The sequence below is a fragment of the Aspergillus tubingensis genome, assembly GCF_013340325.1.
Source record: "Aspergillus tubingensis WU-2223L DNA, scaffold_9, whole genome shotgun sequence".
NCBI lineage: Eukaryota > Fungi > Ascomycota > Eurotiomycetes > Eurotiales > Aspergillaceae > Aspergillus > Aspergillus tubingensis.
Window position 1 is genome coordinate 352981 of NW_023336283.1, and position 13657 is coordinate 366637.

Genomic DNA, 13657 nt, shown 5'->3' on the forward strand with positions numbered 1-13657 from the left:
GAACCCCATCCCATGTGCCATCCACGCAACCCACACAATACTCAAACCTTATACCAAGCAAGCAAAGCATAACCCGCATAGCGATAAACTTCCCCCTCCCGACCGCACACAAGGAATAATTCAAAAAAAACTCAGTTCAAATTCCATCCACGTCTAGATCCTAGCCCGGTTAAAATCGGAAAAGCACACCCGTTCCTGGCCGTCTTTATAATTGGCGGATACTAGAGCCAGGAAGTTAGTAAGTATTAATAACTCGCAGGAACAATAGAACCATCCTACTATACTTATTTATGTGGGATGATCATCATGACACTGATGTATGGTAAGATAGAAAAGGAAAGAGATAAAAATAACAAAAGACAAGAAAAGAAAGAGCATCATGCACGGTGCCCAATGTAGTCCATCCGGTCCGTGATGCGTGATGATCGTGCAGATGAAGAATCCATCATTCGTCACTGGGATGATAAGGGAAAGGGGAAAAAAATAAAAAAAAAAAAAAAAAGCAAATTAATGCTCACTAATGGGGGACAGATCCCGGTTCTCGGGAGGAGGAGTCCAGCTTTTTTAAAATTAAAATGAAGAAACTAAGTATATTTACTTATTTGAAGGTTAAATGATTTATTTAGTATATTGCTTGTTTATTTTGGTTGGTTGCTGGCCCTACTAGTACTATGTATCACCGAATCAAATCCCGGGTGATGTGGATGCTTTTAGTATAGTACTTAGTTAGTACTCACTAGTACTAGTTGCTGGGAGGTATTGGTAAAGAAGATGCGATGTGTAATCCTTTGAATGAGCATACTAAATCAGATACAAATCCTGGTCAACGCAACCGCTATTCGATGGATGAGCTGTCTGTATCTGTCTATAGTCACTGCAATAGTAATCTTGACACATGCGAGGTAGTAACGCCGCTACAAAAACAACCTGCCAACAAATAATCAAAATAACAGCTAAACGACTATGTACATACAAGCATTCATGAATATTTTCATAGGCCGGGAATTGACCCCCTTTCACCCGTCTGTACATACCCGGGTGGTCTCCAACGGCCATAGTTCCGGCTCCAGCAAGAAGTAAAAATGTAGACGGACGATCAACCGGATGCCGCCATGAGCAGCCGACCAACTACCGGCATTTCGTTAATGCCAAGGCGTGGCGGTGGATTCCAAGCTTGGACGCATTTATCATGTCAATACGAGCAGTAATGGGAATCCTGAAGAATGAGCAAACAAAAAACAAAAAGAAAAAGAAAACAAGAAGCAGCCAAGTCACAAATATGGATGAAAAGAAGCGGAAACAGATAAAGCATGTCAACAGTTAGCGCCAATTCACCAGGAGGAGAGTTTCACCATCCAAGACATATCAAGGAAGCGCAGAAGCAACCATGGGCATAATGCGACCGGCCCGCCCAACTAGACAGCAGCAAGTGATAGTGTTGTTGTAGTCGTTGGCCGATCTGTCCCTACACCAGCCCATCGTACAACGACAGCGCGCTGACAATGGTCTCGTCCCGCTTGCTGCCCTCCTTGAACTCTTCCATGTCGAGACTGCCGTTCTCATCCTTGTCCATCATGCGGAAGATCTTGCGCACCCGCTTCTCCGGCGTGTCCTCGTCTTCGGGCAATTTGACCATCGAGCCCACCTGTGGTGCAGAGAAGGGGGGGTCAGCCGGCGTGGGGGCCAAAATATGGAACGGCGACTAGGCGCGCAGCACTTACCATCTTGTAGATCGCCTCAACGATCGCCAACATTTCGTCATACGTGATCTTGCCATCACCATCGATGTCATACAATTGGAAGGCCCAGTCCAGCTTGTCCTCCATCTTGCCGCGCGACGTGACCGACAAGGCGCAGATGAACTCTTTGAAATCGATCATGCCGCTGTTATCCGAGTCGAACACGCGGAACACATAATTTGCGAATGACGACGGGTCGCCAAAAGGGAAAAATTGCCGATAAATTTTCTGGAATTCCTCCTTGGTGAGTGTCCCCGACGGACAGTCCTTCAAGAATCCTGCCCCGCAGCGATTCGTCAGCGGCTGCTTCTACAACGGGGAGAGGAAATTGGCCGGGAGCAACCGGTCGCAAACCCATGATATATCTGTCACACACCTTTATACCATTGTTGAAGTTCCTTCTTGTCGAAATGCGTGGCCTTTTGGAGTTCTTCCAGCTGGGAGGGGGACAACTTCGACTGTCTGAAAGACCGGTGAATAAATTAGTTTGATGCGGACAAGCGGGGCACACGAGGTCCGGGGTAGCAGGGGTAGATTCTAAGGGGATAAAAGTAGGGCGCCAGCGAGGAAATATGGACAAGCATCAGACAACTCCCATCAGGATCTGTATTACTCCGCAGCGCAGTCATTGTTGCTAGAGTGCGACCATCCATGGGTGTCCGTTGTCCTGCCCGAGGGGGTTCCCTTGTTGTTCCTGGCCAGACCCATGCGGAGCGATCGGAAAAGCGCAGCACTTACGACTTGCCCATCTTCAGATCACACACACGCTCCAAGCGCTCGGGTCGAATGTAGAATGTCTTTGTAAAGAGGAAAAAATCGCTGGGATCGATGTATCACGGGTGAGAACGCGCGATGAAACAGGGTCTCTCGGAAGGCGCGGGGTAGAGGAAAGTTTGGGTTGGATTGATAAGAGCGTGCGCTGCTTGGCCGAGGGGCAGAAGAAAGGGCGGTCGATCGGATTGAACCAGCACGGCTGACAAGGTAGGGTAGGTAGTATTGGAATGCTAGGTCGGAGGGGGAAAAGTGCAGATCAAAAGCTGAGACAGCGGAAAAAACGGAGAGGAAGGAAAGGCTTCGTGGCGATGGGCAGGAGAAAGAGTCGGGGATGCTGGAACTGGAAGAGCCGCGGGTCCAGAACACGGCGGCTTGGCGGCTTCACTTTGTGACGAGGTTTGAAGCGTAAGCGGTTTGAGATCCACGGCTCCCACTCGCTCATCCACCAATTGTTCCCCTCCGCCTTCCCGTCCCCCTGCTTCTTCTACCTTCTTCTACGTCGGCCTAGAGCGGTCGAGGCTATCTGCTCCGATCTACTTTCACTCTTATTCCTGCATCCGTACTATGCGCGGCCCGTATCGTACATTCAATCGTGCGCGTCCATCATTTCTAATTCTGCCAACGGGCGTCGCCTGCCGAACACCCGCGTCCAGACTTTCCGACTTCTCTATGTACACATCATAACCATTACAAGCGCGAGTGAAGCAAAGAACCAAAACCAACAGATGCGAATTTGAAACACAGCTATACAGGGGATATCCTAGCCCAGCACCATCCAGACCGCATCAAAGCGAATTTTACGATGTATATATCGAAAAAGCACAGTTGCGTGAAGCGTCCTCGCGGTCACCGCGCGTGCTGAGTCGGTGCGGAGTTCCCTCCTGCGACTGTACCGGAGGAGATTTCGGCATTTCTACGACTCCGGGGGCGGGCCGCGCCGCGACGAGCGATCGCTCATGTTAGAAGTTTCAAACGGCTTAGTCGACCTTGATGGAGCCGTAGATACGCTGCACGAACGCCCAGCTGGCGAAAAACCCAATGGATCCTAGTCACAGGGTCAGTGGAGTGAGTCTTTTTGGGAAGCTCGCAAGGGTCCTTACCAGTCAAGATGAAGACAATAAATCCGAGGAGAGCGGAGTAGCCGACATACAACACCGCGCCGGTGAAACCACCGAAGCTGACCCGGGTGATCCAGAACAGAATTGCGTTCAAGAAGACGTACCCGCCGGTCATTCCCGCGCCGGCAAACGCCCGCCAGTGCCACCGGTAGTTTTCGGCGCACAGCAAGAAGTACACCAGAAGCACGGTCGTGGCAGCAGATGTGATAACCATCAACCCGTAGCAGAGGAACAGGAAGCCAAACATGTAGTAAATCTTGTTCGTCCACAGCGAGGTCATGATAAAGTAGAGCTCCACGAAGATCGCTCCGAAGGGGAGGATACCGGTCAACAGCAGAGAGGGAACAGTACGCAGCGTACCCGTCATCGGAGGGACCTGGCGGGGGATCTGGTTGGTCTTGGTGGGACCTTCAATAGCCTAGAAGCAATTAGCAACCGTCATGGAGATTCGGAGTATGCGACTTACACGTTGCTTGAATCCCAGCCAGCTTCCCGCAACACTTAGCGGCACGCTAATCACGAACCAGATCAGGACCAGGGCAAGCATAGTGCCAAATGGCACGGCACCACTCGATCCCTTGGCCCAAACGAACAGGTTCAGAAGGAAGAACACGCCAAAGATGAGCGCGGGAACCAGCACTGGGGTCATGATAATGTTGCGTTTCCAGGCATCACCGCCCAGCGATTTGTAGACTCGGGCCGATACGTAGCCGCCAATGAAGCCGAAAAGCGTATAGATCAGAAGGATTGCAGTGGCCAGGAAGCCACGGTTCGCGGGGGAGAGCAGACCAAAGAGTGCGAAAACTATAGCCATTAGCAAGAGGACTGTCTGATATGCAAAGGATTAACCTACCGACAGTCACGCCCGTCATCATGAACAGCTGAGCTCCATTACCGACAAGCACACTCAGAAGCAGCGGGGACTTGGGGCACCGGAACACGTCTCCGTGCACCAACTTCCATCCGGAATCCTCCTGGATACCGTCTTCCACCGCCGCGGACGTGCTGTCGAAGTCGTCTAGGTTGATCATATCCAGACGGTTGTACCGGGCAATGTCCTTCTTCAGAGCCCTAACCAAGATCATGCTCACCATCGCGACCAGGAAGACCACGAACACAGCCGAGTTGATCAAGGAGAACCAGTGAATCTTCGGGTCGTAGACATGAAGATATTTATCCCAACGAGTGGCCCATGCGGTGGGCGACTCACGCCAGTACACACTGTAAGTCCATGTAACCGCAGTCTCGCCCTCCTCGTTCAAGGTGATGCCGACACCGTCGCCATCGCACTGGGCGGTACCATCCTCCGAGACCATGGAGTTGCGCCGGGACTCCGGCTGCACGAGCACGCCAACAACACGGTACTTGTCCTGGTTTCCATAGCCGACACGGTGATACTCGATGAGGATTTCGAAGTGGTTGTTCAAGACCGGTTGTCCCTCGTCGTTGATCGATCCCAGAGCGAACCCGGGGCTGTAAAACTTGGTCTGCGTCACGGCCTCCATGTTAATCTGCGCCCCAGGAAGCCCATCTACCAGCCAGTTGATGTTGTATCCTTGTTGAATTCGGCGGTTGACGAACTTGGCGCTGCGGGCATCAAACGAGGCCGGGCCGCAGACAGCCTTGCAGGTCTCGTTCTTGCCCATGTGCAGCTCGAACGGCGACGTCTGGATGCGGTCTCCAAACAGGATGCTTCCCAGCGACTCTCGAACATCCTTGGGACCTTCTTGGGGAGCACAGAAATGGAAGGCCGGGTGGTAGTAGTCATAGGAGAAGACGGAATGGAGCTGTTCATCCTGCTGCGCTAGGCCGGGCGTAAGATGGTTGACATAGAGTGGTACCGATTGACCTTCATCGTAGGATGTAGGCGCAACTCCGGGAAGATAGAAAGCGGCGGATAATGAAGGGGCAGTGAGGAGGAGGGCGGCGATGGGCGAGGATCGTTTGTTGAACCACATGGTGGGTATCTCTATTCCAGCGCGGTATTAGTTAGTTCTGGTCGGTCGCTGGCGGATGTCCCTGGGGTTCGGCTGGACCCAAGCTTCAAGTGGCATACATACAGGCTACAGTTTCCACGCCACAAGCGATTTTCAAGCTCGCATGGGTTGGGGGTGGTCCGGGTAGTAACCACCTACTTGAGATGGAGACCAGGAATTCTTAACGAGGAATTGAACCGAAACCGGGCTCTTCGCTGAGAGAAGAACGCCTTGCCCGGATGCATTGAGGCCAGCTCGCGCACTTGGGCGCACGTGAACTTCGTATGTCTGACTAAGCTGATGCCTATCGACACGTGCCGATAAGCGGTCTCTAAAAATTTCCCTCTCGATCTCGGCGACGGACAACTCAACAGACAGTCAGAGACAGCACAGCACACAATGGCGGCGGCCGTATCCCAGTCAGAGCCTTCTGGCTCGCAGAATATCTCAGCCCTGCTTGAGACCCTCACCACGTGTCTCAACAGCACCGGATCATCGCTCCCCAAGACCAAGCGGGATGCGCCCTCAGATGTCTCGATCGAACCGCCGCAAGATGGCATCTCGCTACTTGACACCAAGTCCGATCTTCTCCTCTCCTACATGCAGAACCTCGTATTCTTGGTGATATTCCAGCTGAGGGGTCTCAAGTCATCTGTCGACAAGGACGCCGAAAAGAACGACTCGCTCCCGGACGATATTGTGAAGAAACTTGTTGAACTACGTGTCTATCTGGATCGCGGTGTCCGGCCTTTGGAAGGACGGCTGAAATACCAGGTCGACAAGGTGATCAAGGCTGCAGAGGATGCGGAGCGGGCTGAGCGCGGAGCCACGGCCCCCAAGAAGAGCAAGAAGGCTAAGAAATCCGCTCGCGACGAGGAGTCTGGCTCCGACGAAGGTAGCAGCGACAGCGAGGGAGACAGTGATGAGGACGAGGAGGATGAGGATGAGGAGGAGGATATAGATGAGATGGCATTCCGGCCTAACGTATCTGCCTTCTCCAAGAAGTTCGAGCCTGAGGCCAAGCAGGATAAGGCGGCCGCGAGAGCTACAAGCGACGGCATCTACCGACCACCTCGCATCATGCCCACAGCCCTACCGACTACCGAAACCCGGGAGCGCAGGGAGCGCCCGCAACGCCGGTCCAATGTCATCGATGAGTTCGTCAGCGCCGAGATGTCATCCGCACCTATGGCCGAGCCCAGCATCGGAAGTACGATCGTACGCGGTGGACGACAGACGAAGTCTAAGAAGGATCGCGAGCGTGAGGCTGAGCGGACGAGATATGAAGAAACCAACTTCGTGCGTCTGGCGAAGGAGAGCAAGAAGGATCGGGCCAAACGTCTGCGTGCCGAGGGCCCGCGGGGAACCTTTGGTGGAGAGGAATGGCGTGGTCTTACCGAGGGAGCAGACCGGATCACGAAGCTCACCCGGAGAGCCCAGGGAAGCGGCTCAGCGTTGGATCGGAGTCGGAAGCGCAAGAACGAAGATGGACAGCGCGACGATGGGATGGGAGTGGGACAGATCTTCGAGAAGCGGCGCAAGAAGGTGGACAGCTGGAAGCGGTGATCGACTTGTATACATACTTTTCTCACTTTTACGATGCATCATTGATATTCCTTTTTTCTCAGCGCTCTATACACACTGGATTGTTTGGACGTGAGCAACCTGGGCTGATCAGTGAGCATAAAGTAGCCCTACTGCACTGGATGCTCTGATAGCCAGAGTGATTTGCGATACCAGAAAAGTTAATTTCACTACCACATTTATTTGCAGTGATGCAATTACCCATCTATTGTAGGATAAGAACCTTACCAACAGGCACCAGGCACATTTCGCTGGTTGGCCGATCTTGAAACCAGAAAAGCAACCCGTCGCATCCGGCCTTTGCGACGCCCGCATCCATGACATCATCCCAACTCAACTAAATAACTATTCCCAGCTTTCCCCTCCAAATCCCTTCATGTGCCTTTATCTACTGTAAATATTCTATGACAACTGTCTATCAATTCTATCAATTCCATCAACCCATTCCTCCGAACCATCTCCGCCAAGAACAGTCACAAAATGGAAGACCCAGGTGCGTCCGTATCTCCCATCCACATGGCCCCGTCCCCGTACCACCTCACCACCACCCAGTGAAACTAATCTAGATAAATATCACAGCATCTGAAATCACACCTATAATCCACCACCTCACGCAAGCACCCCCAGATGACCAACAACGCACAATCCAGAAATACTTCACTCCCAGCGCAGCCTTCATTCATCCCTTTTGTCGCGTCTGGCCCTATCCCGGGAGTCGCTGGTTCATCGAGAGGATCTACCAATGGTACAAGATCATGTCGCCGCGAATTGAGCTGGAGGTGCATTCCGTAGGTGGGTGTTCATATCTTATCATCCCTAACCCCTCTTATTAACGAGTAGCTAACAATTCGAATTCGACATAGCATATGACAAACCCAACCAAAAGCTCTACCTCCAAATGTCCCAGCTTTTCTCCATCTGGGCCATTCCCTTCCACCACGCCCATGTACATCTGACCACAGTCTTGGATCTCACTACGGACAGCGAAGATAACCGCACGCCACGGACAGGGTCCGGCAAACGGTACTACATCAAGCAGCAGGAGGACTTTTACCAGACGTCGGAGTTTGTCAAGTTTGTAGCGCCGTGGGGAGGCGGCCTGCTGGTTACTATTTGGCAGTTGCTGGCGACAGTGTTTTGTGTGTTTGGGGTGGTGCTGCTCTGGCCTGTGTTGTGGTTGGAGGAGAGGCGGTTGGTGGGTAATGGGAAGAAATGAGATGATATGTGTGTGAGGTGGTAGGTAGGGTTGTATGGAGTGGTGGTGTATATACCCGGTTCTATAATCCCTGCAAATGGTCTTTAGAGTGGGATACGCAGGGAATTGACTGGTGGTAGTCGTTCTTCGCTTTTCATAGGTTGTTAGGAATTCAATCTGCTGGACAGAATATCTTGGGTTTGCATTTATAGCTGACTCGGTGCCACTGACTGTACCGCTCCCCGAGAAGCATGACAAGACGCTCTAGCCTACTACCGGCATCAGGATATAAAGCCAAGACTGCAATCACATATACGTTCCATCTACTGGAGTGTACTTGTTTTCTGTGGCTACATATGCGATACACTATCTAGCCATTCATTCAGAAAACATGCCAGGCATTGATCCAGAGCCCACCATGGATGCCGCAAAATGCCGTCGGTCAATTTCAACCAACTCAAGCGCAATTGAATAAAAAAGAGAATCAATTGCCCCTTCGGTTACCCGTTTTACTTTCTCGTAGCGATAGGACCGGAGAAGGGCAAAAAGATGGTCCCAGAGGGGCTCGAACCCTCGACTTTGACGTTATTAGCGTCACGCTCTAACCAACTGAGCTATGGGACCCAGTTGATATCTACCCGCTCGGCTTTAATGAAAATAAGCCAAAAGTAAAGTATCAGGCTGTGCACAGGCTTTCTACTCAATTGGTTTTAACGATATAGCTGAAATGGTAACTTTACAGCCGGTCCTATTTATAGCGGTATAGGACATTGCGCATGTTATTCGGCAGTCTACTACTTTGCAAATGAGGGATTGTAGTGACCCTAGGAAAAAAAAAACAATGAGATATCAGAGATGTTGCATCACGCCTTATGTCATGGGCCTCTATGCTTGGTGCCTTTCAATCCTGTATATTGTGCGGCTTCATATGTGGGTGGCTGCAGGCTCTGTAGCAAAGTCAAAGTTGGCTAATACTATTTGACTCGTCCTTAGGCCTAAACTTTCTTGGTCTATTCGAGCTGATAAACCTAAGTAGGCAACCATCTTGATCAAATCTGTCCAGTCACCAGCATCAACAACCGGATAATATTTCCGTCAGCGGAGACCGTCTAACAGATGACTAGCGCCATTACACAGACAAAGCTAACAAAAGACCAATAGACCTTGAGCTTAGCCATTGATTACTATGCTCCTCCCATATCCAGTCATCCAGGGGTATTTGGACCAGAAAGTAGGTGAACAGCTCAACAGCCCAACATGCCTCCTTTCATCCTGCCCAAAACATACAATTTGCTCCACTCTTTCATATGCAAAACTCTGCATGGCTCATGTAGTCCCACATCAGCCGACGACACAACAACCGGGTCCCATAGCTCAGTTGGTTAGAGCGTGACGCTAATAACGTCAAAGTCGAGGGTTCGAGCCCCTCTGGGACCATCTTTTTGCAATCTTGCAATGCACATTGCAGCTTGGTTTGGGTAACTGGTCGCAGTGCAATTCTTTTTGTATGGTTGCATTGAATTGGAGTGAGATGCATGGTGTTGCTAACAAGAATGGTGTGTTTCAACGCAACCGGATTTCATTTTGTAAACGCTTGGCATATACGGGTTGATACTATGAATCGAAGTTCATGGCCAATGTTCAAGATTGTTCAAGTTCTCAAATATCATAGTACATAGAGCACGAGTGCGGATAGTTACCGCGTGGTAATATATACAAATGGAGCACGACGACTCTAGTATGCCCGGGTTGGTACGACAGTTAGCAAAGCACCCAGTCATTACACTCCTCATAGGATCCCAACACTGCTTCCGAATGAAAGATGATCATTTGAAATCAAAATTTAGACGATGTGACAATGTGAATGAGTAAGACATCGATCCATCGTAGTATAATGAGACCAAGAAAGGAGATCGAAAAGCAATCTTTCGAGCCACCTGTGCGTCACGCAAACCTGAACATATGTAATTAGAAGGCACACAAATTCGTTGGTTCATCTTAATCAAGCGAAGGAGCTATACAATTCCCGGATTAACCCCGAAAACTACTGGTAGACCAGGTGAAATAGCAGTTCGTAGTGACTCAGGTTGTCGCCATGGTTATCCCGAAAGTATGTTAGGCATGTCGGAAATCCCATGCTCAGCTAGCTAGTCCTCGGTCACGGTGGACAGGGGACAGATACTATGCGGCGTCCAGCCCTGGGATAGTGTCATAAGGGGGTATATGATCAAACAGAAGTGCAGCGGTAGAGGTATACTATAGACATCATACCTATCAGCTCGGGTCAAAGCTATGGATATCCGCCCTCTTTTTGGGAGGCGGAAAAGTACAATGCTACCTACAACAGAGCTAGGGACTGCTAGACAACCCATGGAATAATGGATTTCTTCGGACAAAATCCGAGAACCACCCATACATAGACCTTATATGTGTCCCATCTCACCCAAAAGTATCATCGTCATCTACCCCACCCAATGGCCATAGACGTCAGCATATGCAGGTTTAGGCCGACGGAGTTGCCGTTGAACTTCTTTTTATTTTTCTTGTCCTACAGATTTTTCGCTCACAAAGAAGAGTCAACACTCCATGCTCTGTCGAAGCAAATCACTACCGTCCCTGCACTCGTAACTATCCAGCAACTACTACGGATTTTCCTAGAAGTTTTAATTTCTGGTTCATAGAGCAACGAATTTCTGCAACATGTAACAACTGGTCCCATAGCTCAGTTGGTTAGAGCGTGACGCTAATAACGTCAAAGTCGAGGGTTCGAGCCCCTCTGGGACCATTTCTTTTTGCTTTTTACCAGCCCACATTTGCGGTGTGTTCCGTGTTTTATATTCGGACTATCTTAATCTCCGCTGGGCGCAGATGCTTGCGTGTTCGATGTCTATCATGTCATATGCTTTTTTTATGCCCAAGGGTCCATGTTTATGCTTGGAGGCAGCCAGGGGACACCCGCTTGAGCAGACATGGAAGAGATTAGGATCATCCGACAAGGACCTGCCAAATCCGGCGTGTTGCCTAAATTAAGCCGAGCAGGTGGACCAGCACATGTGATTTCCCAGAGCAGCCGGACAGGGATGATGGCGGTGCTAAATCGTGGACGTTTTCCAACAGGGCTTAGACAGGTGGGTTTACGCCAATCACACGCCAATAAACTGACATCACGCCGGTCAGGGTCTGGCTTTTAGTGTGGCTGGTGCTGCACTGCTGCCCCGCTCGGACTGTCCAATTATAACCAATGGTGGCCGACAATCCCGTTGTCGTCATCCGTGGACCGGCCATCCACAGCCCTGGAAAGCATCCAGGAAATGGCCGTCCCTATCCACTGATCGGCTGGCTGCGACGCCTGCATGGCTATTTTGCTGCCTTCGCTCCAACAAACTCTGTCTTGTCTCCCTCCGCTTTTATATCACGGGAGACCCTGCCCTAAGCCTTACAGTTTTTCACCAATCTTCTGGTGTAAAACCCCAGTGAATCCATCTGCCTGATCCGCCTACACCAAACCCTATACATCCTGGGTCCCAGATCCTACTATACCAATTAGTCCGCTTTTATATACCGAGCCTATTGGATTAAACTGCCCCAATATGGGCTTCGGCGGCGTTCTCTTGCGCGCTTCCAACCTCTCCATCCGTGTTCTCCAGTTCCTCGCCGCAGCTGTCATCCTCGGCATCTTTTCCTACTTTCTTGCCGTCCTTTCTCGACATGATCAGGATATCCCGCGTTGGATGAAAGCCGTCGAGGGTCTATCCGGCGCTGCGACCCTCTATGGCATCCTCGGTATCCTTTTCACTTGCTGCCTCGGCGGCGTTGCCTTCTTCGCCTTCCTCGCCATCGTCCTCGATGTCTGCTTCATCGGTGCCATGATCGCCATTGCTATCATGACCCGTCATGGCACGCAAAGCTGCTCTGGTCTCGTGACCACCCCTCTTGGGTCTGGTAATAGCAGCGATGACTCACCGTCAGGGACAAGTTATGGCTATGCCTGCGAATTGGAGAAAGCTGCCTTTGCGGTGTCAATCATTGGGATGTAAGTTCCTTCCTCCACCTAACCGATCCCTTCTCTCTTGGCCAATGTCAGGGGATAATCGATGTAAAACTTGATGTGATGCTAATAATATCGCGCGCAGCGTCCTCTTCTTGATTTCAATCCTCCTTCAAGTCCTCTACGCTCGATACCACAAGCGCGAGAAGCGCTTTGGCCCCTCCCCCGCAAATGGCTACACCTCCGGCACTACCCGGGGCTTCGCCTTCTGGAGGAGAAACAAGAACAACCCCGATACTGCTAGTGCCGATGATATGCTGCCTTCGCATCCATTGCCCAGGGATGTGGAGCTTGGTGCGAACGGCACAACGGCAGCAGAGAAGGAAGGTGGCTTGAATGGTACCAATGTCGGCGCTACCACTGCCAGTGGTGGATATATGCCATGGAGAAGCAATGTGAATAACGGTACTGCAACTGCGGGGCAGACCGGGACTTACGGCTATGGAAATTCGGCATATACGGGAAATTATTAAGGGGTAAGATGCAAGGGGTGCTAGGAGGTACGTGGTATGTACAGACATACCAGGAATGACACAGAGGGGTGTGATGACCTCCCCCAATGTGGCAGTCGCTGGGAATGTGATGATTAATGAAATGACTCGACTAAAAGATACCATGGTTTTTTGGTTTTCTGGATGGGATGGTTCAATATTGCAAAGTACATACTGTTTTGCTTCATTTGTTTGAAAATACTACACAACAATTGGTTATAGCTGCGGGTACTGAATCTCTTACACTTGACAATAATTGTAATAGTCGTTTCATTTGTACCATGTATACTAAGACTTTATGAAAACATGTGTGATTATTCTACATGTACTTCTGAGTAGAAATCTGCTTTTCCTCACCTGTCAAATGACTCTCACCGACCCAGACCCTGACTCAGTTGACGGCCTCAAGGCACAGGCAGAACAAGATCCTGACTAAGAGTGGTTGAGACCGAGACTAACCCGTTTAAGAGCGCGCGACTGCAGGAACCAGCGCCGAAGCGGGACTAGCGCCGATCGCGTTTGGCCATCGGGGCTCTCGCTCTTCCTCTTGCATCATCTCGACGCCTTCATCTGTCCATACGAACATCCCTTCCTACCCTGCACTCAGGAGGATGATGCATCGTGATCACTGTGTCTAGCTTTCGCTTTGTTCCCTGATAGTACAAGCCTGAAACCTTCTACTGGATGTCTTTGTGGACCTTGCTGCCCAGGCAGAGGTTCCATCACGCTCTC

General features: G+C 50.7%; 5 protein-coding genes and 3 non-coding genes across 8 annotated transcripts; 5 read left to right on the top strand and 3 right to left on the bottom strand.

Moving 5' to 3' along the window:
• Positions 1-1465: 1465 nt before the first annotated feature.
• On the bottom strand, positions 1466-2488 carry AtWU_08207 (EF-hand domain-containing protein; the record flags this gene model as incomplete). The annotated part of the gene is made up of 4 exons (XM_035503315.1): positions 1466-1645; positions 1722-2017; positions 2116-2201; positions 2478-2488. 4 exons carry the CDS (start codon positions 2486-2488, stop codon positions 1466-1468), a joined length of 573 nt encoding a protein of 190 aa, XP_035359208.1.
• Positions 2489-3490: 1002 nt separating this feature from the next.
• Positions 3491-5589, bottom strand: AtWU_08208 (transmembrane 9 family protein; the record flags this gene model as incomplete). The annotated part of the gene is made up of 4 exons (XM_035503316.1): positions 3491-3558; positions 3614-4049; positions 4098-4435; positions 4485-5589. The coding sequence occupies 4 exons, from the start codon at positions 5587-5589 to the stop codon at positions 3491-3493; spliced, it is 1947 nt and encodes a 648-aa protein (XP_035359209.1).
• Positions 5590-6006: 417 nt separating this feature from the next.
• On the top strand, positions 6007-7173 carry lcp5 (small subunit rRNA maturation protein LCP5; the record flags this gene model as incomplete). The annotated part of the gene is made up of 1 exon (XM_035503317.1): positions 6007-7173. One exon carries the CDS (start codon positions 6007-6009, stop codon positions 7171-7173), a length of 1167 nt encoding a protein of 388 aa, XP_035359210.1.
• A 498-nt stretch (positions 7174-7671) lies between these two features.
• On the top strand, positions 7672-8407 carry AtWU_08210 (uncharacterized protein; the record flags this gene model as incomplete). Its single annotated transcript, XM_035503318.1, has 3 exons — positions 7672-7684; positions 7771-7983; positions 8055-8407. The coding sequence occupies 3 exons, from the start codon at positions 7672-7674 to the stop codon at positions 8405-8407; spliced, it is 579 nt and encodes a 192-aa protein (XP_035359211.1).
• Positions 8408-8936: 529 nt separating this feature from the next.
• On the bottom strand, positions 8937-9010 carry AtWU_t215. The gene has a single exon. It is a non-coding gene; the product is annotated as a tRNA-Ile (tRNA).
• A 739-nt stretch (positions 9011-9749) lies between these two features.
• Positions 9750-9823, top strand: AtWU_t216. The gene has a single exon. It is a non-coding gene; the product is annotated as a tRNA-Ile (tRNA).
• Positions 9824-11097: 1274 nt separating this feature from the next.
• On the top strand, positions 11098-11171 carry AtWU_t217. The gene has a single exon. It is a non-coding gene; the product is annotated as a tRNA-Ile (tRNA).
• Positions 11172-11976: 805 nt separating this feature from the next.
• AtWU_08211 (uncharacterized protein) lies at positions 11977-12907 on the top strand (the record flags this gene model as incomplete). The annotated part of the gene is made up of 2 exons (XM_035503319.1): positions 11977-12419; positions 12520-12907. 2 exons carry the CDS (start codon positions 11977-11979, stop codon positions 12905-12907), a joined length of 831 nt encoding a protein of 276 aa, XP_035359212.1.
• Positions 12908-13657: the final 750 nt, after the last annotated feature.